Here is a 26578-nt window from a genome sequence, read left to right as displayed (position 1 = left end):
TGGCTGCTTGGATGGAGCAAGGGCTGCGACCGCGGTGCTACCCTGAACCGGAGGTCAAGATTAAAATATATAAATAATTTTTGGAAATGTGGTTGAATTATATTTTTTTATTTAAAATTAATATTATTTTAAAATTTTAAAATTATTTAATATATTAATATCAAAAATAATTTTAAAAAAATAAAAATATATTAATTTAATATATTTTTAAGTAAAAAATAATTTGAAAAGTAAATGTATTATTATTATACTTTCAAATATCTTTGTAATTATTTATAAACAGTGTATTATTAAATTTTATTTTTTATATATTTTTAAATTTTTAAAATTTTAATATTAAAAATAATTTTAAATAAAAATATTTTGATATATTTTTAAATAAAAAATATTTTAAAAATAATTATTATTATATTTTAAAAATATAATTCAATCATATTTTTTAAAAATTTAAGTTCTTTAATTTCTTTTAAAAGAACTTTTAAAAAAATATATTCTATTGAAAGAAAAGGACTGTAGACGGCAACTCAAAACCTCTGCGCCCAATTCAAAAACCCTAAAAATCATTGAATAATCAATCACTCCTCTCCTCGTCGAAATGTACGGCTCCGATAAAGCCGTTACCGACGACACAGATCGAACGGAATTCAGAAAAACAGAGAAGAAGTACAAACTTTACTACGATCAAAATTCTAAAAGGTATGACCTTATCTTTCCTTTTCTCAAGTAAACGTGCCGTCGTTTGTGTTTTTATCGGTTTAATTAATTAAACATTCTGATTTTTCAACAGGAAAAAGCAACCAAAACAAGTCGACTTATCAGAGGTTTTAGATTTCAAGTCATTTTTGGATTCTTATCATCAAAACGGTGAACTTCCTCCTGAAATTGTGGTTGTTGATTGCCGTTTTGATCGGCCCGTCTTCGGCTTGGAAAGTCGGCCTGGTATCATTTTTGTGTTTTAATTACTTTATGCTCTTTTGTTTAAAGAAAACCTAAATGGCGTGATTATCACTTGATGGAAGTAGTTGCCTGTTTTATTTTTTATTAAGTTTTCTGTATAATTCAAATAAAGATTTATTGAGTTTTAGAGAAGTTTTTATGGAGAAAGATGAATTTTGCAGGTTTTTATTTCATTCCGGGGGCATTGAGTGTTGATGAACAATGCCGATGGATAAGGGAGAGCTTAATGAGTTTCCCTCAGCCTCCTAATAGAACGAATCACAATGCAATCTATGGGCCTATAAGTGACCTGTTTATTGCTGCGAAAGAGAGGAAAGTGTTGGTTGAGGATGAAAATATGCCTGCTAGTTCGGACTCTGCGTCAAATGGTTGTGTTGGCAATGGAGATACTCGTAGATGGAGTTTTTGCGAGGAAGATAGTGTTCTGTTAAGAGGGAAGTCTTGTAAGCCTGTTTCAGCTTCCGTCTTATTGCGGAAGTTGCGGTGGAGTACCCTTGGACTGCAATTTGATTGGTCTAAGGTGATTGCAGCTTCAGTGTTTTTCTCTTTTGCAATTCCTGTCTACTAGTTCTGTGTTCTTACATATTGACCTTTCAATGTCATGATACAGTAGGGAAGTACACATGCTCAAATTTTAGTTTCACTCATTAGTTGTTAGAGCTTGTCCCTTAGGGCCATGCTGATTGACAGCAAGTATAGATCCTTTAACAATTATAAAGCATAGAGTTTTCTTTCTTATGTAGCCTTCTTTCAGTTATGTAAGGTTGGCATTGTGACCCTTGGGTTTAGTTATTGTATACCACACCCTATCTATCTGCATTATGAATGCCATGGGATTTGATCACAGAATATACAATCTGGTATGATACAATCTTTCAATGTACTAACATTGTTATGCCTTGGTTTTCTACATAATGTATAGACACAAGTATGATTGTCAGCAGTAACGATTTAATTTGTTTTTACTCTGAATTTTAAGAGGTTGTGCTTGAAGTTAGCAGTTCAGTTTAAATAGTTTGTCTTGAAACAATTGTCTACTCTTTTTGTGCAAAAAAAAGGTTTTATCAACTTGCTGCTGTTTCAGAACACGGTGCATGTAAGAATATACATCTTCAACCACTTAAATCTTGCTCTGCTCAAATCTGTATCAAGCCGTTTTATGTGACTGGAGAATCAAGATGCCAGCTAGTCCTTCTCTTAGTTTATTTGTCTTCATCAATATTTTGGGCGTGTTGATTATTATACACTCTCAACCCAACACTTCTTTTAGAAGTTTCCCTTCTTTATGAATTGGAATGAATTTAAGTCTTTTTGTTTGTGGTGTAGCGTAACTACAATGTATCTCTTCCACATAACAAGATCCCTGATGGACTCTGTCAGTTGGCTAAAAAATTGGCCGCTCCTGCAATGCCCGTGGGAGAAGAATTCCACCCAGAAGCTGCAATAGTAAACTATTTTGCATCAGGTAATTATTAATGGAAAGCTTGTTTATATCTTCCTTTGGTCTATTTCTTGTTTAATATTTATTGGCTTATGAGACCTGGTGCAATCGTAAGGTCGTGCGTTTGTTACTAGAAGTTAGCATGTTGAAACTGCAAGACAGCCTCCCTGCAGAAATAGGTGCAAAGCTGTGACACCTGACCTTCCCTAGACCCTAGCCTTATGAAGAACCTCATGCATCGGGACACTCTTTTTCTTGGAAGTGTAATTAATGCGCACAATATTAGGTTGTTAACGTCAGTTCAATTTCTTGGAAGTGTAATTAATGTGCACGATATAATTTATCAGGAGATACACTTGGGGGCCACTTGGATGACATGGAAGCTGACTGGAGTAAACCTATTGTAAGCATGAGGTATCTTGGGAATTCTTTTTTCTATCATATCTCCATGGTTTTCAATCCAAAGAAGAGGTTTTGATTGCTGACTATATCCTTCTTTCCCCCTCAGTTTGGGTTGCAAGGCTATTTTCCTTTTGGGAGGAAAATCTAGAGAAGATCCACCTTTAGCAATGTTTCTCCGAAGTGGTGATGTGGTTCTCATGGCTGGAGAAGCACGAGAATGCTTTCATGGTAATTGAACTATAAGCCTCTGGAATATCTTGAAATAAAGATCTGGATTATCTGAAGAATAAAGTATTCATCTTCGTGTTTTGCCTCGAAAGTTTTAACTTAACTGATGATGGGGAAAATTCATTGCAAAGGGAACATTATTTTTTATTTTCATTACGTAGCTGAAAGTGCAGCTCAATCAATAGAACTTCGATACAAGAAATTCATTTTTCTTGTGAACTGATAAGTAGCTATTCATAACAGATGTAGAATTTTGTTACTATAGTGTTTGCAGCCAAAATTGGCACAATTGAACTTCCAAATTCCTGTGCTTAGCCTTTTCCTTTGGTGACTTGTGAATTCCTGCAAATTTGTATTTTTTGCATCTTGATACATTTCTTTGACTTCTGATTTCTGATTATTGCAGGTGTGCCTCGGATCTTCACTGACAAAGAAAATGCTGAAATCACAGCCCTTGAATTGCATTTCTGTGATGAGAATGATATCTTAGAATACATCAGAACCTCGAGAATCAACATTAACATCAGACAAGTGTTTTGAGAGTAATAAATTTTCTCCCATAGATGTGAAACTTAATTTAAAGATTCAATTGGGAATGCTTTCATAGGAGAGATTAAAGGTGACAAGAGGACAGCATGATAGAAGACGTTGAAGATTTTTGTAGAATCATTTCTTTTGGTTCATTTGATGACAGGGGTGGGTATTGAACAGCTCACTCTCTCTCATTCAAAGAAGTTTTTGTGGAATCATAATAACGATTTGTAAGGAATCAGTTGGCTGTCCAGATGGGATAAGAGAAAATGTTATTGAGAGAAGATACAAAAGAATAGGCTCTGACTATACAAGTGAAATGCTATTGAGTTGAGAGGAATGTAGCATTCAATTTATACTATTAGCAGATTGCTTCAAGAACACAACGATTGTGCTGCATCTTTGTAGTTACTAGGTTTTTTTCGTGCTTGCTAAATTACCCAAAATTGCCCTGAACTTTGGGTCAAGTTAAATTTAATCCCTGAACTTTTCTACCAAAATGTAAGGTTGCAGGTCTGGTCCATCCTGTCAGCATGGGGAGTCCAATGGTTGAGCACCGCAGATTTGACAATGGCCCCGAAACTCCTCATGTGGTGGCAATCAGGTCCTTGATTGTATGGTGGTGCTAGATAAGTTTGATCATTCCTTTTTCTGTTTTACTAACTGCTAGCCACTACTCTCTTGAATGCCCCTAGTACTGTTAGTACGGGCTACAAGATCTATCTCGACAAAAAATAAAAAAAAGAGAGGATGACACGCCTTAATATTAACAAAACACTAAGAGATATCGCGACATCACTATAACTACCCCTGCAAAACATAAAAACATAATTTATTACAATAATATTTTATGTTTCTTGTTTTTTAATTTTACCCTTTATCAATTAATTTTTTTAAAAAAATTATCTTTTAATATTAAAATATTTTATAAATTATACTTTGTAATATTTTTTTTTATTTTTGTTGGGTTTATATCAGTTTCATTAATTTAGTTTTCTCTCATTAATTTAGTTTTCTCTTTATCAAAACATTAAAGGGTATGGTTTTTTTCTTAAATAAAACACTAAAATGTATGGTTAAATTTCTGGAGCAACACCCATGAAACACTATTCATTAGAATAGTGATGCATTTTTTTTATTTTTTTTTAATTCTATTCTTCAACAATCTAATTTTTTTAATTTGTTTTTTATTTTATTTTTATCCTTTGGTTTTATGTTGTTTTAGAAATTGAGCTTTGTATTTTTTTAATTTTTTTTTATATTGAGTTATATATCGGTCTAATGAATTTAATTTTTTTTCTTGATTTCAACCTCCAACATTATACATGTTGGAATTGGAGCTTTGTATTTTTTTTTTGTTTTTTTCTATGAATTTATCATCATCTCAGGTCCAGGTCACAACCTTTTCAAGTTGACTCGATTTTTTTTGTTGCTTTTTCTAATTGATTTTTTTTCGATTTTATCAATCAATATTAAGTTGGTTAAAAATAACTATGTTATTTTTTTAAAAAAAAATATGGGGTTATCCTGATCTCATAACTCATGTTGCGGGTTTGACAAGTTAACCCAAGTTGACTCTGTTTATTTTTTATCCTTTTTTAATTGAATAATTATTTTTCAATTTCACCCTCCAACAACTCAATCTTCTTCTTTTTTATTTATGGTTTTTTTTAATTTTATCATTTAATATTACACTTGTTTAGGAATTGAGATTTAGGTTTTTTTTTTTAATTTCAACCTTTAATATTGGATATGTTGGAAATAAGGTTTCATAATTTTTTATTCAACTTGTTTCATGTAGAATTACCTTAGTCTCATGAATTTAAGTTAATATAAACCGATTCAATATATCATCATTTCAATATTTAAAAAACAAATATCAATATCATTCTATGCATTACATTTTAAGCTCATAATTATTTTTTTATATTAAAAATCACATTAGATGTTGGTGTTTGGGTCTTATTATTCAGTTAGTTGTCATTTTTTTACATTAAAAAAGGATGGATACCTGCAGGACAACACAGTCCAATGATAAGCTAGGTTATATACCAAACCATGCGAGGATGCTCATTCCCATGTACCAAATCAGCTAACATACGCTCCCATATCATGTGAGAATGCACATTGTCACGCAACACTGGGATAGTATCTAATGGTAGCTCGGCCAGTTCGTTCATTCTTCAATTTTGATCTATGAACTGCTAGCTCAAACCTCAAAATATGCTGATAACTGGTAAGATAAAGTGATAAAGTAGATTACCTTTATCCGAGGATTCTTATATTCTCCGTGTTGCTCATCGCGGATCAAATATACTGTTTTTGCCTGGAAGGTTCATGCATAATAAAGCAAGGATTGGACTCGTTCCAAGTCAACAGGAAAAGCGTTCAGTCAGAAGGAAAACATTCAGCAAATTAAGAGGTATAAAAGTTATTGACTCGCATGTTGCTCTATTTTCTAACCTTTGAAATGGAGTCAACAATTGGTATTTAACGGCCACTTATTTGCTAATAAACTATACACTTCTTTATACACAAGCGTTTTTTTGCAGTGGGCCGATCTTTGCCTTCAATTAACCGATAATAAGAAAGTTTGGAAGTGCATTCAGTGCAAAGAACTTTTATCAGCCTCCTAGTCTCTGTATAGATGGTTGGTTTGTTTTTGACTGGACAAAAAAAGTTAACCCAATCACTGTTCAAGATATATAGCTGGTGTGAGAGTAAGCAGGATTTTTTTTTTCTTTTTTATGATGAAAAAAGCCCTATCCACTCCATATGGTGTTTCAGGATTTCAGCAATCTAGATACAAGAAATAGAAAATCCTGAGTTTTAATTTCTTTTGTCTGTTTGGGTGAAGGACAGGACAGCTTTATGATAGGACCATCAACACATGGAACATGGATATTTGGATAAAATTAAGGAATGGCATAAGCATAGTTGTTAAACCAACATTAGAGTCCTTTTTTTTTCAGTAATAAAAATGAGAGGTGTATATCTTTTTATCATCTTGGCATCAAGTTATTTTTTCCATAGGACTTTCCCTACAGTATCTTCACTATAATAGAGTTTAATTATCAAGTTCAAACCATGGACGAAGAAAGGCATGAAAAAAAAATATTAGCTAGTAATTGTGAGGCGTAAAGCTTGAGTTATACATTTATTTGGGTTAATTTAAGTCAATTAAAAATAGTTTTTTTTTAAATAAATTCTAAACAATATCATATAAAAAAAATTGAGTTTTGATAGGGTTGATGATATAACTCCATATATATTTTTTTTTTTTACACCCAACTGGCTAGAGGCAAGTCGGCCATGTGACAAATTGAGGTTAATGGTGTGAATTCACACACACTCCCGCCCTCCCTCCTCCCCAAACAAAGGAAGAACTGGACCATCCGGAGAAGCCAGCCGACTGGCACAAGCAAAAAATGTAAACGTGAGCTCACACAAAGATAAAAAAAATAAATTAAAACCCCAACCTCAACAACAATATCTACCGACGCCCCCCCCCCCCCCCCCCCCCCCCCAAAAAAAAAAAATAATAAACATCTTCATTACCCTCCAAAATAAATAACTCAAAGCCACGACCAAACACTCACGCGTCTACGTGTACGTTTCTACTACCACTCTATTTCGTTGTCTTAAAATCACAATAAAACACACCAAAATTTACCCCCCAGAAAACACATATCACAGGAAATCAGCCTCACTTTCTCTCCTCTCTTACTTACAGTCTTACACGGCTCATCTCTCTCTCTCTCTCTCTCTGCCTTATCGTTTTTGTTCTCTGAAGAATAATGGGACCGATCGTTCTGACCCAGTTGGCCACGGGTCTTAGTGTGCTAGCCGGGGCTGTTCTGGTCAAATCGGTTATGGACCAGAAGCCCATGGCCGGCCCGTTGTGCCCATCTTGCAACGGGACGGGTCGGGTCGCTTGTCTTTGTTCCCGTTGGTCCGATGGAGATGCTGGTTGCCGGGCTTGTTCCGGTTCGGGTCGCATGGCGTGTAGTAGCTGCGGAGGGACTGGTACCGGTCGGCCTATTCCGGTTCAAATCTCTATGCGGTCACCGAACCGTCCTCCATCTTGACCTGCTCGAGTATTTATTTCGGGTCTGTTATTTGTAGCTAGTATTAATTAATTGTCTCTCTTCTTATATTTTGATGTAAACTTCTTTTCCTTTTTGAATCTTTTCCAGTTTGGAAAATTTTTAATTTGTAATATAATATAAGTTGAAGGGACACTTGAATGGAGGAAGGGAGATCAGATGGAACTTGGAAGGTGAGTAGTTTGTAACTTGTAATGACAATATTTAATATATTGAGTACTGAGATTCTTATAAAAAAAATGATAATGGATAAGTTTATACTCGTTGAATTCTTCTTTGCCTACGATGTTAATTTTCAATCAGTAATATTGATTCTATAGCTAGTTTGAGAGATTTTTTTGCATGTGTTCTCTTTAAACGAGTTTAAGAAAATCTTACTTGTGTGTGGATTTTGATTTATTTCCAGATGACTGAGCGAATTTAATATATTTCAAGCGGATAGGCATGTCCTAATTTATCATATTAACTAACTGATTATGTATGTCTTGGAGTGCATTTTGCTTTCTTTCAGATTGGAAGGTATTTGCTTTCCATGGGCTATGGCGGTAAGATTCGAAAAACAGCTTGCCAAATTATTATAAAGTTAATATAACACCATTTTTGGAGCTTTATTAGATAGTTTAATCGTTTTTTTATGAACTGGATGGGCTGTTTCGGCTAATTTGGAGCTGCTTAATGAAACTAACTTTCAATTTTCTTAATTAATGTTTTTCTTATACTCTTATTAGTTGAAGGTTTTTTTTTATTACTGCAAAAAAAAAAAAAAAAGGCTTGAACACGGGATCTCTAGGCTGAGAAGAACTCTACTGACAGTTGAGCTATATCCTCAATGGCTTTAGTTGAAATTAATGCTTGCATATTAGGAAATTATACATGTACCGATCTTCGAATGAAGTTTAATGTGCTTGAACCAAAAGCCTGATGGGAGAATCGATCATTGTGGTCATAGAATCAGTTTACTATTTATTACAATAGTAGAGTGATGTTTATGGTTTTGGCAAAAAATAAAAATAAAAATAAAAATCAGAGGTATTTTAATATTTTTACACTGGTAATTTGTAATTATTAATTTGTGTAAAAGTATTTTTACCTATGTATCATTTTTATGAATAATAAAATATCAAAAATGCCCCAAAGAGTAAAAAAAAAATCATTTGTATTGGGTAGAGGCATATTGGTATTTTCAATTTTTTATTAACAGTTGAATTACAAATATATACTTGAATTCAAGGAATTTAATTCATAGGGACCATGGGTATTAGGGTCTTTTGGCTATTGGTTTTTTTTGTTAATTGTTAGTTGGGATGAGGGTAATGTAGTAATTTGACATTAAAATAATATTTTTAATTGGAAAGAAGTTGTTGGCATGTAATGTTAACGCGCCGACGAGTGAGAAACGCCGTGTCTTTGTGGCGAAGCGTGCAACATCTTCCAGTGGTTGAAAATGGGATTTCGTTATGTTGTCTAATGCCTCGCAGTTTTCTCTCCCATTCTAGGCGTTGCATGTAGTCCAAATATTCACGGGTTGTTGTTGGTGACCCTTTCTTTTTCTTCCTTCATTTCTCTTTCATACCCTGGTAAATACATTATAGTCCTTAGTGTTATTGATATTCTAGATTCAGTCCTTTTAGTTTTGATTGCTATATTTTTGTCATTTTCACTTTTGTTAAGGTTTTATGTGTTTTCAATTTAATTTTTGGTTTTTAATTTGTATATATAATAATTTTCAATTCGACCATTCTTCTTTTAATTTTGTATTTCTGCCTATTTTCCCTTTTAAAAAGTTGTTATGGCTTGCATTTTTATCCTTTAAAACAAGTTTATGATTTTGGTTATTTCAATGATAATAATAGTGATTTCAGTTTGATCCCTCTTCTTTTGATTTCTTATTATTTTTCTTAGTTTTTCTGTCAAAGTTTTTTTATAATTTTCAATCACGTCCTTCAAATCAAGTTCATGGTTTTAATTTTTTTTCATTAATAATAGTAATAGTAGCATAGTTATGAAACCCAACCCGGAAACTGACTCGGGCGAGAGACCGGGTTCCGAGTTTTATGGGTCAACCCGTACGAATGCAGGATACTTAATTATTTATGAGCATCCCTTCAAATAAAGCAAAATATCACACCTGCACACGTTATACCTTTACCTTTATTGCTATCAATGCTCTCCTTCACTTGCAAGTTGTAACTGGCCGTTCCAAAAATTAACAGTAAAGAAAGAAAGAGAGACAGAGCAAAGAGAGATCTGTAGCGCTTGTTGCAGATAGGGAGAGAGAAACAGAGAAAGATCAACAATGAGAACTAGCAATCATTTGATAGGGGTACTCGATACCCATCCCAGGAGGTGGTATATGGCTAAGCAGTAGAGCCAACAACACAGATTGTTTGAAATTCTTACAGTGGCCGTTGATAGTAAGTGGGATCTTAATCATGGTCATTTCTTTAGCCGGTTTCACTGGTGCGTGCTATCGAAACACTTTCTTGATATGGGTTTACCTATTTGCTATGTTCTTCATCATCGCCGCGCTTTTAGGGTTCATCATCTTTCACTGGCACAAGATTAGCTCTTGTATATGAGATTCTAAGGTTTGTGGTAAGATGGGGAGAAGTATTAATGGCGTCCCTGAAACTGCAGATATGCCCGGCTACAACTTCCCTCGTCCCTTTCTCAGTCATCCCCTGGCCTTTTGGCCAAAACCTTCTTCTTCCCAAGTCTACACAGAAACGACATTCGAAAAGGAAAAAATAAACACCGGGTCTCGTCTGGGTTTGCCCGGGTCGCCCGGGCCATGGGTTGACCCGCCGGGTCGACTGGGTTTTGCCGGGCTGTTGCATTAGCCGGTCTTTTAACAAACCTGAACCAGTCCAGCCACCGGGTCGACCGGGTCCCGGTTCGACCCGCCGGGCCGGTCCGGGTTTAATAACTGTGAGTAGTAGTAGTGGTAATAATAATAATAATAATAGTGATGTTAGTTATGAAAACAACAACAACAATAGTGGTACCAATAATAATAATATTATTGATGATGATAATAATGATGATGATGATATTGTTAATGATAGTGATAATAATAATAATTAAATTAATATTGAGAATAATAATAATGATAATGTTGATAAATAACAACAGCAACAACAATAATAATGTTAGTTATGAAAACGATAATGGTAATAATAACAATAGTAGTAGCAGCAACAACAACAATAATATTTAAATTGATAATGATGACGACGACGATAATGATGATGATGATAATGGTAGTCACAATGATAATAATTATAATAATAGTGGTAGTGATGATAATAATAATTTGTTAAAAGTAATAACAATAATAATGTTATTTATAAAATAGTAGTAGTAGTATTATTAATGGTGATAAAAATAAAAATATTAATAATAATAATAATAACGATGATAATAATAATAATAATTAAACACTTTATATTTTATATTGACTTAACTCTAATTAGTATTTATTACGGTTAGTTTTTTATACTATTTTTAATTTTTTTTTAATAAGTGAATATTATTTTCTATATATAAAAAAAAGTACAACCTGTAGCGAATAGCGAGAAACAATGATCTCTAGAGCACGACCCAGTAAACTTTGTGGGAAGTGTATGAACTGGATGGTGCGCTTTGTCATAAGTTCAGGAGTTCCGAAGGTATAGTATGCTTGGAGGTATGAGATATGGCTGGTAATTGAATTGCATGCTCCGACATGTACCGAGCAGATATCTAGCCATCCAACCTATACTTCGTCGTTTCTTGGACTCGATATCAACCATTCCATTTTCAGATCAACTGGTAGTTCAATTAGTGTTTATATATTCTTCTCGAGTTTGAGCCTGTGAAATCGCTCCTTTCCTGATGTGAATCATCCAAAAGATTCCATTTCTTTCATCGTCTCTTTATCCAAAAGCTGGCTGGAGTATCTTTGCTCTATTAAAATACCAAAAAAACTAATTAATTAATCAAAGAGCTTCTTAATTAAAGAACAATTTTTAAAATTTTGTAGCGTGACGAGCGTATCCGCTTTATTATATGCAGAAATCATATTGGTGGAATAAATTCTCTAGTGTAACTAAATTTAATTATATTGTTTTATTTAAATTCAATTAATTAATAAATTAAATTTATATATTTAAAAAAGATAAAATTCGATTCATTTTATTTTATATATTATCTTTATTATTTTCACCTTATTTTTTAAAAGTCTTTTAAAAACAAAAAAGCTAGATAAGTATTTTAAAAAAGTTAATTTTTATATTAAATTTTTTCTCTTTATAATTGTAAATAAGAGGATTCTAACATAGAATTTCATTAAAATCTTTAAATTGAATTTAACTTAAAGGGTTTAAAAGATGCTGGTAATACTGGATCCAAATGAATGCATGCACATAAGAATCACTTTTCGGTTGAAAGTACCCAATAAAGAAAAACCATTAATTACCTAAACACTCTAAAAACCATCCAAATGAATGCTTTAATTTTCATATAAATAATAAATCATGTTAATAATTTTTTTAATATAATTACTATTATAACTCATTCAATTAAAAACGTGTTTAAAAATGTAATAACAGTTATCTTTTAAAGTATTTTTTATTATAAATTAATTAATATGTATATTTTTTTAATTTTTAAAAAATTATTTTTAGCATAGCATATAAAAAAATAATTTAAAATAAAAAATAAAAAATAATTTTTTTAAAAAATAAAAATAAACGATTCTAAATGAACGGCATGAATGGAGGCTGTGTACTCCAATCATGCTGGCAGCAGTATTTTCTTCAAGAAGATAGACGTCATTATTTTCTTTTTCTTTTTTTCTTGGCACTTGAAATTTTTTCTTACCAGATTCCCACCGGAGCTTCTGAACAAAATAGATGGTGTTCTAATCTATCAAGACAGGGTAGAAGCTACTGGGCTAGAATGATCATTCTTGGCAAAACATGGAAAGTATTTTATGGGCCCTTCTCCTCAAACACTATTTACATTACGGATATTCTTGGGCTCTCAATAAGTTGATAAATTCATGATTTTGATATAAAAACAATTACCGGTAAAAGATATTTTTAAATCAATAAGATTAAATCTTCTCCGCTAACAATTAAAACGCATTTCTCACAATTTAGTATGTTAAAAAAATTAATAAATTTTATATCTAGATGTTGGTCTAAAAGTTTGAACCTGAATAAGGTTAATCACTTTGAGTTAATTTTTTTTGTTAATAGTGAAAAATCAAATTATATGTAATATCTTTTTTCTATTGCCCAGGGAAATTTATTCGTGAAAGCAGAGGTTAAAAAGTGGCCTATTCTTCTTATTAAAAAATTACATATAATAAGAGCAATTATTGTTTTGTAAAGTTATTTATTTTTATTTTTATTTTAATTACTACTGCTACTATTGTATACATATAAAAAAAAAGAATGTTACATTACTTGCTCATGGAAATTAAATATATCATAAAATTTAGATAATATTTATATAAAAAAATGTTGCATTACTTGATCATGCAAATTAAATTTATCATAAAATTTGAATAATATTTAAATAAAAAAATCCCTCCACCGGGTTAATCTCTTAGAGGCTGTTTGGCTGTGCGTTTCAACCTGTGTTTCGCCAAATTTTGAAATTTTTTTTTTGCTAAAATTGAGTGCGGTTTGTACTTTTTGGATCGTTTTGATGTGCTGATGTTAAAAATAATTTTTAAAAAATAAAAAAAATCATTGGCATGTATTTCGGCACGAAAAGTTATTTGAAAAGCAACCGCTACCACACTGTCAAACACACTCATATGAAATTACCAAAAACTCCAAAGAAACAAACTGAAACCCTACCCAACAATCTTTTGTCCATATAAAAGCATATGATTAGCGAAGCAAGCAGCCGGCCGTGACCTCCAGAGTTCTCAAACCCTCCTACATCTACCCCTTCAACGATCACTTCCCGGTACGATGCTATCTACTTTATATTCAACTAGTAGATCTGAGGGAAAAAATGTTTTTGTGTTGGTTTATTCTTCAATCTAATTACATATAATCTGTGAGAATGAAACATTACGAATATTTGGTTTCTTTGTGCAATCAAATGGAATATAGTGTTGTGTAAGAATCTTAAAAGATTTTAATTTTTTGATGTATGAATATGTTTTGTAAATAGATGGATATTCAAAGAAATTATTGTAAAGAAGTTTTGTACTAGAACATGTATAATTAAGCTTTATGATTAAGCTAGTAATTCTTCTTTGCAAAATCATTAATTATCCTAGCTCTAATTACTATAATTAATGGCTTTGCAAAGATAGATTTACTAGCTAAATCTTAAAAGCTTCTGGAGCAATGATATATAAAAGCTTCTGGAGCAATGATATATAGGATGAACACTGAGATTTCTCCAGCAAAATCTACAGATCTAAACAAAACCAGGGGAGCTTTTTTTTTTTTTTTACTGTGGTTTTTGTATTGGATTTGTATTGTTTTATGTATTTGACAAATTTTAATTCAAAGTATTTTTTATATTGATGTTGTAATACTAATATATATGCTACCAGTTAGGTTATATGGTGGAGAAACACTTAGATTAGTTCTTATCATAAGTTTAAGCCTCTTTATTGTAATATTGGACTCTCAACCTTTGTTCCTTTTAATTTAATCTTCCATTCAGTTTGGTGCTTCAAGCTTGTTGCGGTGAAATTGCACAACTCTCCTAATAGAATAAATACTGAACATCCGGCATTTCTCTACCCTTTTTCTTCTTGAATCGACTTGTAATTAGAAGATCCCAATCATCTTCTCCGAAAGAGAGAGAATAGCGTGAATGCCTTGTGTGATTCTGTATAGGCTAGAGTTAATGCAGCAGCAGCAGATATGTTTAATCCTTTGGGATGAACTGGATGGGTTGTTTAACGGAACTAATTCTCAATTTCTTTGATGTTTTCCTTATGGTCTCGTTAGTGGATGTCAATGCTTGCGTGGTAGGAAATTATGTGTGTACGGATATTCGAATGAAGTTAATGTGCTTGTGTCCTTTGTGGTGTCTGAAGACTCTGAACTGGATGCTTGTCAAGTGGTGCGCGTTGTCGGAAGTCGAGAAGTTCCGAGGGTATAACATGCCTGTAGGTATGAGATACCAGTGGTGATAATTGAATTGCATGCTACAGCATTTACCAAGCAAATGCCTGTAGGTATGTGTTTTAATCCAACCTAAGATTACCATTTCAAATTTATCGGTGGTTCAATTAGTGTTTATATTTTCTGTCATTTTCCTGATGTGAATCATCTAAGATTCCAAAAGCTGGCTGGAGGATGTTTTCACTATTAAAACACAAAAAAATAGTAATTAAAAAAAACTACCATGTCCCAGTTAAAACAAAGCTTCTCGGAGAACAATTTTTAAAGTTTTGTACCGTGATGGGCGTATCTTCTTTGATAAAATGCTGGTGTGCAGAAGCTGGCATCCAAAACGGATGCTAGAAGAATTACTTTACTGTCGAAAACATCCGAAATGATAAAGAAAAACCATTAATAATAACTAAAGAAAATTTAAAGTGGAAGAGTTTGATTCTCCCCTCCCGTTCATCGATAGTCACAAATCATTATGATATTATTGAGAATTAAAGCTCCATATGCTTGAAGCACTATAACTTCCGCCTGTGAAATTGACAAAGACGGTATAATATGATACTCGATCAAGAAGAAGAAATTTATCACTTGAAATAATTTTTAGATAGTTGATTGACAAACGAGAAGATAATAGCTAAAATGACAGTTATTTGGGTTTGGCTTTCCTTTGCCCTTGCCTTCGAGATGCTCTTAGGCCTGCTTTCTTTCACCAAGTGGCACGGATACCCGGTGTGTGCTCGCGTCCGTGGTAGAGTTTGTTCCTTGGGTCTTAGGCCCAACGTTTGGGTCTCTAGGCTAGGGCCCAGTCTTATTGATGGTCCTTAGGACCAAAACCCAGCCCTATCAATGTGTTTGACACTTCTGCCTAAAATCTCCTGTAGCAAAGTACCAAACATTTGAAGAATGTGTTCTGAAGATGAGAATGGGGAAATTTATAGGATTAGTGTGTTTTCTTTCTTCTTAAATTGATGAACCGATATACTGTTTGTTAGGAGTGAAGAACAGTGGGGGTTAATACCCATTTTGGCAGGAGAGTAATGTGTACACCACAACAAAAATGAAGGATTAATTTAATCATCTCCTACATGAAATGTGAACAAATTCACCTCCAAACGAATCCTAAAAACTAGATCTACGACTGTAGAAGTCAAGAGATTGCAAACGATGAGCCAAAAACTCATTGGTTTTTTGCAGGAGGGGTTGGGTGAGGCTGGCTACTTTGCCTCTTATACTGATGGAGACACGTTGCCCGCTTGCTAAACAAAATGTAAAATTTAAGAAATTAAACAAGAAGAAAGGAAGAGGAAATCAAGAAGAACATGAAAAACAAGTTATATACATGAAAGATGAATATGATAACCTGCCAATAGCTTTGTCATAGATTCAGGAATTCTCCAAGTCATAGAGAAATGAACTTTAGCTGCGATTTCAGAGTCTACGCTCTTAAAATAACAAAAAAATTGGTCATCATTTAACAAAGATGTTCTATGCTAAGTGATCAACTATCAATTGATTCCTCCCAAAATGTGCAAGAATCTCACTACTTTTGTTTTTTTTATTAACGTGAGTGTTCGGACCAGTTTGCGCGTATCTCGACTAATCCTACGGGCCCTGAAGTTAACGACTATGTAAGTCTTTAATGGCTTTGAAGTTTGTAAGACTTGAACTGATTATCTCTAAGAAGTAAACTCAGGACCTGACCAGTTGAGTTATATCCTCGCGGGGTTAAGAATCTCTCTCCTTTATTTCTATGGGTCCCGTTTCAACTGGCAATCCCATCTAAAGCGTTAGGTGTCTGTTCGAAATTTATCTATCTACAACCGAAGGGTTTATACTACGTGATTCACTCGAAAGAAAGGAGATCAGACTCGGATTTGAATGTAGACATGGCTTTTTCAAAATGGTTTTTAGAAACAAATGATTTAAATCTACCTCAAGTACACCATTTATTTTCTTAGTTTAATGTTGTGTTCTGCTTTGACAGCCAAGCGTCGCCTTATTTTTCTGCAGTATTGGCATCTGTTCTGTATTCAATAATTGATTTGAGCTATTGTTAATTTACATATTCTTAAAATGGATCCTTTACGTTAATTGTTATTCTACTTTACTCGTATTAATTGGTTCGGTGGCGTATGGAGTAAAATGCCATGCCACCGCTAGCTGTTTCAACAATTGAGTTGGTAGCTCAATGCATCAGAGTTTATTCTTTAAAGATGATCAGTTTGAGTGCTACAAGCCTCAGAATTACTGAGGCTTACCTGGTCGTTAATTTTAGAATCTCGAGCATTAGTCGAGGTACACGTAACCTAGTCTATACACCTACGGTAACTAAAATAAAAATTAAAAATTGATGTATGGGCAGTGAGATACTTGGAGACGAGTTCTGAAGTTTCATGTGGTTCGTAACGGTTGCTTTTCTGGGCAACTTTTGTTACTAGCTCAAATATATCGGTGACATCTAAGTTCAAGGGGTGGTTTTTGTACATTGCAACAGCACTCTATGAAAAATCGTAGTTATCAGACATTACAAGTTCTAATAATGATACAAAGGCTCTATCGACAAATACATTTCTTTAAGCTCCTTCCTTAGGGAAGCATGCTCGCCAGCGTTTCTCACTTGGGGGTAAAAGCCTGAAACACACCATTTAAAATAGTTAGCTTAATTTAAAACAACTTGTTCTCGCTGCATTATTTACAAATTACTGTTATTATTTGAAGTTTCAGGGGTGCACTCACAGCAAAAACGGTGGCATGACCAGGATCTGCTAGGTGAGCAAAGAGGTTGTCAATAGGACCGGTGCCAGTGTAAATGTGTTGGAACCAAGCACCCATCACAGCCAACATAGCCAATCTTCCATTCTTGATCTCCTTTGTCCTCAATTCCTTGATCTTCTCAGGAGAGCCACTGCCCCATCCAAGTGGGTCAAACCATAGCCCACCTGGGTAACCAACATCTGTACCAGTGAGTTTGTTGTTAGGGAAGATAGGATCAGTGTTAACGCACCCTGGCTTGAGAATATCAGCCCATCTTCTTCCCTCGGCCCAGCCAATAAAGAATAACTCAACAATGAAGAGTGTGGTGGTGTCAGTGAAGTATTCAACTTCTCCAGCACTGTACCAGGACGGGGTGTTTAGGATGCCAATCTTTGTTAGGAATTCTGGGATGAAAATACCAGCAGCACCTAACATTGCCCATCTACAGTGAACAAGTTCTGCTTGCACATTCCATCTTAGAGTTTCAGGATCAGATCCTGTTTCAGACAAATTACAACTTGCATAAGTACTTCATGATTGGTTATATTGTGCAGGTGACTAACACCTAACGATTTAGCTCTCACTCACCAAGACCTAGAGGATCAAAGCCAAAGTCTCCGGGGAGGCTGCAGTTGAGACATTCAAGCAAAGCTTTAGAACGCTTAGCACAGTAATTGAGTCTTTACATCAATGAAAAGAAAGAGGCTTTGGTGCTAAAGAACAAGTCTTCAACTGACCTGCCATCAAGCCATGGAGGAGGGGTGCTGCCTGGGAACCAGAGGGGTCTATCAGGGTCAGCTGCAACACAAACTGTAACTGATCGAGCTGCGGTTGGTGATGTGTACGTCCTCAGTCTTAATTTCTTCCCCCTAAGAAAAGAAGCCTTTGTTGACCCGACAAGGGATCCAGTCTTCTGGGAACTGCAATGTTTTATTTACATGACTCACTTCACTTAAAAAAACCTTATGTTATTTTTCTAAGTCTTTGTTGTTTCATTATAAGCCTGGATTATACAAGTAAGCAACATGTAATTAAGAATTAATCTAGATTGAAGCAGCATGATCAACTTAACTAATATTGAATCACGTCTAATACATGCTAAAAAGTTCAAGTATATGCCACACAGCTAACAGTTGTTAATAGCATCATAATAGGTAGTCGTTATGGGATTTGAGAGAACTTGCCTGGAAGAAGAGATGGAAACGGCTGCAATGGCAGAAGAAGCACAAACAGCAGCCATTTTGTTTTTGCCAAAAGACTATCTTCCAATCAGTTTGTGCTGTGTTTGAATGGCTTATGGAGGTGGGTTGCAAATCTGTTAATGCATGCCGGGGCTTATCTTAAAGGATGGGAGAAATAATGTCTAATTGGCTACTTGATTGCCAGGTGGCATGCAGAATCTGATAGGAAGCGCCCCAACCTCCACATCTTTTGCTTGCTTTGATGAATCATAAATTGGTGGCTAACATTCTATATAGCTGAAAAATCAGTTGCAATTCGGGCCCATGGAATGGGACTGGCAAATAATTTAGAATGAGCTATAGCTCTCATGATAGGCCATAGCAGCATCAATGGTCCGACGAGGAACATTGATTTAGAGGCCTAAGGCCTCAGCCTCCCGTAAATAATCCCATTTGTGATCCCCAAATCTGTCTCTTTGGGCCTTGAGATTGCTTATAGTAGAACTCAATAATTCCAACATAGATTGAAGGAGATCACAAGGTGAATAGGCTGTTTTGTAAAGCTAGAAGTGCCCCCAGAATCGAGAATCAACCATCAAGAGCTCCAAAGTTAAAGAAGAATTATTGCCACAGGCATTGGATGGAACTTGTTTGGAAAAATCTCGCGGAGTAATTGTTGTTTTTCAAAGTGTTTTTTATTTGAAAATACATTAAAATAATATTTTTTTTATTTTTTTAAAATTATTTTTGATATCAGCACATCAAAATGATCTAAAAAAATAAAAAAAATAAAAAAATTTCAATTTTTTCAAAAGTATTGTAAAAAACATTTTAAGCCATACAATTAGCTTTTAAATGGTTATAAACCAGGAGAGGAATTGCCCCCTCGAGAGCCCAGACTTTCTCACATTAGCCTGGATGGTTTTGGGCCCAAGCAGCTCATTTTAAGGATGGAAAAGCTTATCTTATTCTTATCAGAAAATAAAATAAAAGAACAGAGAGAGGCACGCAAAAAATCAAAGTACGAAGCTCCTTGATCTTAACCTCACAAAAAAACTACATTTGGTGGTTGGTGGAGAAAGTTACATGATGCCACACAACTTGGTTCCTAGAAAATCATAGCTCATTTGGTATCATAACAATGAAGATAATAAAAGTCAGGTCCACAACCACACTCGTAGACGCAGTCTTATCCTTTTCTTCCAACTTGTCCTTCCAAGTCTAAAGTAGAAAAATCAAACAATCTGTACTTGTAGCCGTAGAAAAATCAACCAATTTGAAGACAAACTATAAAGTGAAAATTTCATGAGTAAATCCAGATTCCTGTGTAAATCAGATCAATATTTAAATAAAAAAAATTAACTATATAATACCTGTGATCCAAAATGAATTTACCTGCAAAAGCAAGCCATATCTGTTAACCTTTACCTAATCTTAATTAGGGATTGAGTGATTTTTAATGAATTTACCTGCAAGGGTTCATGTAACTTTTATAAGGGTGATAATTAGGTTTTCCTGTGATGTTAAAGATGAGGAATATCGGCGTAATTACGGAGCTAATCATCTGTGAATTGCTCTGAAAAATAAAGCACCGTCCGTTTGGTAGCCTTGTCATGCATTCAACTTCAAAACCAGGTTTACACATGCTTGACCACCACCACCCACCACCCACCACCCACCACAAAGTGAAATCTGGGCCTTTTAAGGAAGCAAATGGTGGTGGTTAAGAGTATAGATACGCTATCTAATTACAAATAAATGCTTGAGGTCGACCGGCATTATCAAAGCTTATTTGATAGGTGTTTAGCAAAATCACTTGGAAACACACCTTGGATTCCTTACTGTACTTTTCCATGCAGGCATGTGCTAGCTATTAGTACTGTAATTATGTCTTACAAGAATTATAGCAAGAAAACAATCTGCTAATTATGTCTCTTGAGAATTATTATTGCATTTAGCAGCCTTCAAAATTATAACACACAAAATCTCTCCATCCCTTTCTGTTTTCTTTTTCTTTTTCTTTTTCTTTTTCTTTTTCTTACAGGACACATGAAAGTAGGCTCCATTAGCTTTCTATGATCATTTCATCTTTCAGGTCCCTTTCATGGTACCTTAGTAGCGGAGTCAACAAGCGAAGATGCAGCAGTCCTTGGCATGATTGACTTGTGAGGGAGAGAGAGAACAATGATCCCTGTAGTGAGTTATGTTCTGAAAGGTACTAAATAATGGAACATTTGGTTGTTATAATGACTATAACAACTTTGCCAAACCTCTAAAAAGTACGATTATTGTGTCGGAGTTTTTCCTTCTGTTTTGGCCCCAAAGAAATTATGATGAAATTTATCAGTTTATGCTCACTAGCGAGCTCATCATCACATCTTCACATGCTGGAGTTTCTTAGTGCTCACCAGATTAGAACTTCAAGGAGTAATTGTGGGTTCAATCAACTTCTATTACTGACCAAGTCTACCAATCTCTTTGCTGATTTGAAGAAATGCTAAAATGGGATTGCTGAAATACTAATCTTCTGTTTTTTGGGGGGGGGAATAGCACTGATTGCCCTGACGAGAGAGCATATGCCATCACCTAATTGCTTGAATGCTTAGCCCAGCTTTTGTAGGACAGGCTATAATTTTGACAAGTTATTATAGCATCAGCATCACATTTATACACGGTATTGCTTGCTCCTATTTTGCTTTTGGACCTGGATTTTCCTAGCTAATAGAGAGTTTGCTCGCAAGATTAGCAGATTAAGTGAACGGGGTTTAAAAATGGCAACCTACTTGAATCTTCTTTTGTGATCAATGATGCGAGCTTTTAATGATATCCATGGAACAAATCAAGCATCCTGAAAAGCCTATTGCCATAATCACCAAACGATCATCAATGAGGAAATAAGCATGTCAAAAGCTAAGCACATAATCACTGATAAGGAAAAGAACATCAACGGGGTCCATGCCCTTGGTGTCTCGTGATCTTTCTACTACCGTTGGATAGCCATTCCGAAGGACTTTAAATTTCGTTTAAACACTAATGGAACTAACATTTTCTCTCTCCTTGGGGCCTCATATTTCTTGCATTCAATAAATATATGAACTTGTTCTTACCAAAGTGAAGATGTATACATACCCAGATCTATGATCCGTCATGATGATGAGAATGGTGTCAAGGTCCTTAATGATGAACAAGAATGTGTTTGCCATTATAATTATGTGATCACTGTCGTCAAAAGAAATGTTATTTCCGGCCCGGAGAAAGAAAGACGACCATATTATTACTCACAATCAAAATCTTAATAATGTTGCACGGTATGGACATTACAGAGACTTGCAAAAAAGCAAACCAAACAATATCTTTTCTTGTAGTTTAAGCAGCCAGCCGCTCCAGATCTAGTTGAAACTTGAAAATCTTAGTCCTATAAATTTTATATGGTTGACATTGATTATCTGGATAAACCCTATCTGAAAGATGTGGCGTAGACTTGAAATATAAAATATAATCATTTTTCCGTTTGTAATCGTTTAATTGTTCATTTATTTTATTTTATTTTGTAAATCAATCCATAAGTAACTTAGCCCTCTTGCATTTTGCCTGAAATCATCACTTCTAAAGCCGGCTTCAGTAGCGTTCTCCTGTGCTCAATTATTATCATCCAGTCTTGATATTTACTTCATCCAACCCTTTAAATTGTATTCAAGTAGTCCCGCAGACGTCCTCGATTGTAATCCTTGGAAGGCTGTAACGCGAACATATTAATTAGAGTGACTTGCACAGTGACGGATTATCATCGATAATTATTTTACAATCCCCCAGAAGAGTAGCATTTTAATAAGAAGTCGGAAGTCAAATCCTTTACCCACAACATATAATTAACAAAGGCTAAAACACGGGAGATTTCTACAGAAGCATGTGACTGGCAACACCGTTTACTGGAATAGTGTTTTCAAGGTTTCGCTTTTCCACCCCAAAAAAATATAAAACTAGCAGTTAGAAGTATTAAAGTATTTTTATAAGGCTAAATAGTTATTAGTAAATTGATTATGAACAGATAAATTTTTTCACATTTCACTAGCACGGTAAAAACATTAAAATATCCTTGGAAACAAAGAAATAAAAAGTGGGTTTTTTACATACTTTCATGTTGATTTTTTCATAATTATCATGTCAGATAAGAAACAATTTGATATTTGACAACATAAAAACACACACACACCAAAACAACCACATTCATTTGGAAACCAAAAATTAAAATTGGTCACAAGGTGCTTTTTAGTTTTTTCACAATAGTTTATTTTTATTATTATCAAGCCACTGGTAGTTTAGCATTTGAAAAAATATAAAAAAAAATAGATGTCACGTGCATAACACGCAACCGCGTCCTTCGAACGACACATGCAACGCCTCCATTCAACCAAAATCTCTCATTCATCATGTCATTGAAAGCACGCACCGATATGTTCTCTTTCTATGGGGAGACATATATTGGTTGTGGTTAGGTGGTTTATCTTCAATTGAGCTTTTGTTTTTTCTCTCACTCCTCCCTGAAAATACAAAGTTGGTCCTCTTGAATGTTGGTATTTAAACTTCATTATTTATTATTTTGATTTTTAATTTTTAATTTTTGTTTTTGGCCCTTATGTAAAAAATTTATTTGTTTTCAATCTCATCCTTAAATCTCAATTCATCTTATATTATTTTTTCCAATATGATATTTATTCTTTTAATTTCTAATTTTTTTCTTAGCTCTTTGGTAAAAGTTTTATTTGTTTTCATTTTCATTATTCAATCAAAATTTATAGTATACTATTTTTACCAATTTTGTCTTTATTATTTTGAAATTTTTTTTTGTTGAAGTTATTTTTCTTCCCAATTTCGACCTTCAAACAAAAACTTGTTTTTATTTTTTATGTCGATTTTGATCCTCATTCTTTTGATTGTTTTTTTCTCCTTTTGCTAAATTTATTTTTCGTTGCAATTTCACACTTCATTCAAATATAAAATTTATTTTGTATTTCAATTTTGATTCTCATTCTTTTAATTGTTATTTTTTAATCCTTTTGTGCACTTGTATTTTTTTAATTTTTTAATTTTATCTTTTAATACTTGATTGATTGAGAATTGAACTTAATGATTTTTTTCAGATAAGGTGTTTTTAAACTCTACTGGTCACGAGTTTAAAAAATTAATGTGGGTTGGCATTTAAAAAAAAATTATTTTGTGATTTTCTTTATTTTTTTCTATGAAGTTATTTTGATCTCATGATCTGAACCGCGGGTTTGGTGGTCTAAACCGGGTTGGCTTAACCCTGATTACTAGGGTTACAGGTTTGTCATGCTAACTCATTTTAAATAAGGTTCCTTTTTAGGTTCTTTTAACCCCCCCACCCATTTCATGCTTATGTATTTAATAGGCTGAGAACTGAGCTACATCATTTATCCCCTCTTGAGAAAAAAAATTTCTTACGTTATCATGATCACTTTTTTTAAAAAATTGTTTATGTGCTATTATTGTCTATTTTTTATTATCTAATTAAAATAAAACCAACTTATATGACTCATTAAAAATAAGTTTGCATCGCAAATTTTTTTTCTTTTAAAAAAAAACATTTGTTGTACCTAAACATCATTTTTTATACAAAAATCCAGCCCCATTATATAGCGTGACTGCGTGAGTCCACACCTAGTGACTATAGAAAAAAAAAAGACAAATTGAAATTAAAGTTACATCAAGATCTGGCTGCTAATATATAATAGGTGTATTTGTTTTTATGTTTAAAAAGTATTTTTGAATTTTTTATTTATTTTTTGCTTCAAATTAATTTTTTTATTAAGATTTTGAATCGTTTTGATCTGCTGATATCAGATAAATTTAAAAAAATATATTATTTTATTATATTTCTAAATAAAAAACACTTTGAAAAACAACCGCTGCCACAATTTCAAAAACTTTCTACAACTCATCCTATTGTTTTCAATTACAATATTAATCATGGCAATCTCCATATTAGATACAGCATGATATCACACATGAGTGGAATTATGTACTTACCGTATATAAAGAGTCCTACTTAGCAGGTTTAATATAATGACTTTGAGATATAAGGTGCACCTAACACTAAGTTTATTACGTTTCAACAAATACATCCCTTGTTAGAGTTTGCATCGACATTTAATTAATGGGATTCTATCACATAGTGATCACGTTAGTATCTTCTCGTGGTTGAGCTCGCAAAAGTTGAGACATCCTAATTATTTTAGTAATAGTTAATTAGCACATATATATATATATATATATATATATATATTGGACCTTCGGTTTATTAATAATAGTCCATTTGATAAGAAAGCAATCGAGCCTCGTTACACGTCTCCAATCTTTGAGACTTTGAACTTCCATCTAGGGCATGAAAAATCAATCAACGGGGTTTTTGGAGGCATGCAGGAGGGGATGGGGCGTGGGGCTTGCTTCTGAAGCATCTTCGGTTAAATATATATTTCATCAAGTCGAAATGCCCAGTCAATATTAACTAGGAACTTTTGTACCCATTTGCATACAACTCTATACCGACAACTTCCTCTCAAGAAATTCAATTAAATCTTGAAACCTAACAATGGAGGTAAATTATAGAAAGTGCTGAAAGGTCTGTCATGTCTCAAAGCATCGGATTCTCGATCTCCAAGCTCACAAGATGTGACATTTTATTTAGAAATTAAAGAGCATAGAATATGTTGGATGTACCGAGTTAGAAGAAAATATTCCCAAAAAGATTGGGAGTTGTAGATTAGATACCGACCAAACATCATGGTTTTGTTTTTTAATAAGAGCAATAATACAACATTAATTGCTTGCTAGACCACCTAATCCAGACCCTTTCAAATTCCGAGCAGGAGTATAAGCATGCCGCTGTTTTGGACGAACATATTTTGTCATCATGCTTATGCATGTCCGGTCGCAGTCGAACTTAATATTAATATCCTTATTTTAAGTATTATTAGATGATTCAATCACAATTAGAATTACTATTTTTTAAGTTTCTCATTTCAATGTCAACTAAGAAAACGAAGCGATATTGAGTTAGATTAAACGGAGCTCTCAACGGTGACGTTTAAGTAGTTATTGTCGAGACGCATGCACATACAAGGAACAACACAAGCCGTAAAGCCAGTCTTCTTAAACTTCACCTTCTTCCATGGATAAAGAAGATTTGCCAACATTGTTTATGCAATTTGACGAATGTTAAGGTAACTTATTATTTTATTTTTATTTTTTTTTCATTGGAGCTTTTATGCTCAGAGTATCTGTCCTTGTTGTGATTGACGTTGATTTATGGAACAAAAGCACCATTTATATAAGAAAAAATTACATCGAAGGTTTTTATTTATTTTTAAATAAAATAAAGAAGAAGATGAGGTTGGCTATATTTAAGAGGCAAATATTCACTTCCACAGCCAGTTACATCAAAATGAAATTAAAAAATAGGAACAAAATTCAGATGTCGTGATTTGGCATGCTATGCACGCATTCTATGGGTGATTAAACATAATACAGTTAAAATATTGGTGTCACAATATCAATTTCATATGTTTATAGAATGACTCTGTTAAAGCCCAGTTTTTGGACACATCACACAGCCCCGGAAAAAAAGTACAAAGCTACAAGAAATCTTAGAGATAAGGGTGTGTGAGAATTCAGATAGCTACTAGATACAAGTCACGCGCTCCGTCGTTCTCTGATCTAAATTTCTCTTATTAATAATAAAAAAATGTCTATTTTCAAAGAAGTTAAAAAAAATACAAGAAGCAATGGTACTATTCTTATCCAGACGGTTTTAACAACACAATGAAT

General features: G+C 33.7%; 2 protein-coding genes and 1 long non-coding RNA gene across 3 annotated transcripts; all 3 read left to right on the top strand.

The window, feature by feature from the left end:
- The first annotated feature begins 489 nt into the window (after positions 1 to 489).
- Positions 490 to 3945, top strand: LOC7496572 (alpha-ketoglutarate-dependent dioxygenase alkB). Its single transcript, XM_024596833.2, has 7 exons — positions 490 to 696; positions 788 to 939; positions 1119 to 1477; positions 2284 to 2422; positions 2746 to 2812; positions 2907 to 3028; positions 3435 to 3945. Exons 1-7 carry the CDS (start codon positions 596 to 598, stop codon positions 3566 to 3568), a joined length of 1074 nt encoding a protein of 357 aa, XP_024452601.2. The 5' UTR covers positions 490 to 595; the 3' UTR covers positions 3569 to 3945.
- A 3259-nt stretch (positions 3946 to 7204) lies between these two features.
- On the top strand, positions 7205 to 7842 carry LOC7496571 (uncharacterized). Its single transcript, XM_002304646.4, has one exon. It carries the CDS (start codon positions 7357 to 7359, stop codon positions 7645 to 7647), a length of 291 nt encoding a protein of 96 aa, XP_002304682.1. The 5' UTR covers positions 7205 to 7356; the 3' UTR covers positions 7648 to 7842.
- A 5657-nt stretch (positions 7843 to 13499) lies between these two features.
- LOC18097120 (uncharacterized) lies at positions 13500 to 18848 on the top strand. The gene is made up of 4 exons (XR_002981049.2): positions 13500 to 13626; positions 14341 to 14860; positions 15403 to 18479; positions 18744 to 18848. It is a non-coding gene; the product is annotated as an uncharacterized LOC18097120 (long non-coding RNA).
- Positions 18849 to 26578: the final 7730 nt, after the last annotated feature.

Source organism: Populus trichocarpa, chromosome 3 (assembly GCF_000002775.5).
Source record: "Populus trichocarpa isolate Nisqually-1 chromosome 3, P.trichocarpa_v4.1, whole genome shotgun sequence".
Lineage (NCBI taxonomy): Eukaryota > Viridiplantae > Streptophyta > Magnoliopsida > Malpighiales > Salicaceae > Populus > Populus trichocarpa.
Note: the sequence above shows the minus strand (reverse complement) of the source record. Positions and strands in the feature narration are given on the sequence as shown.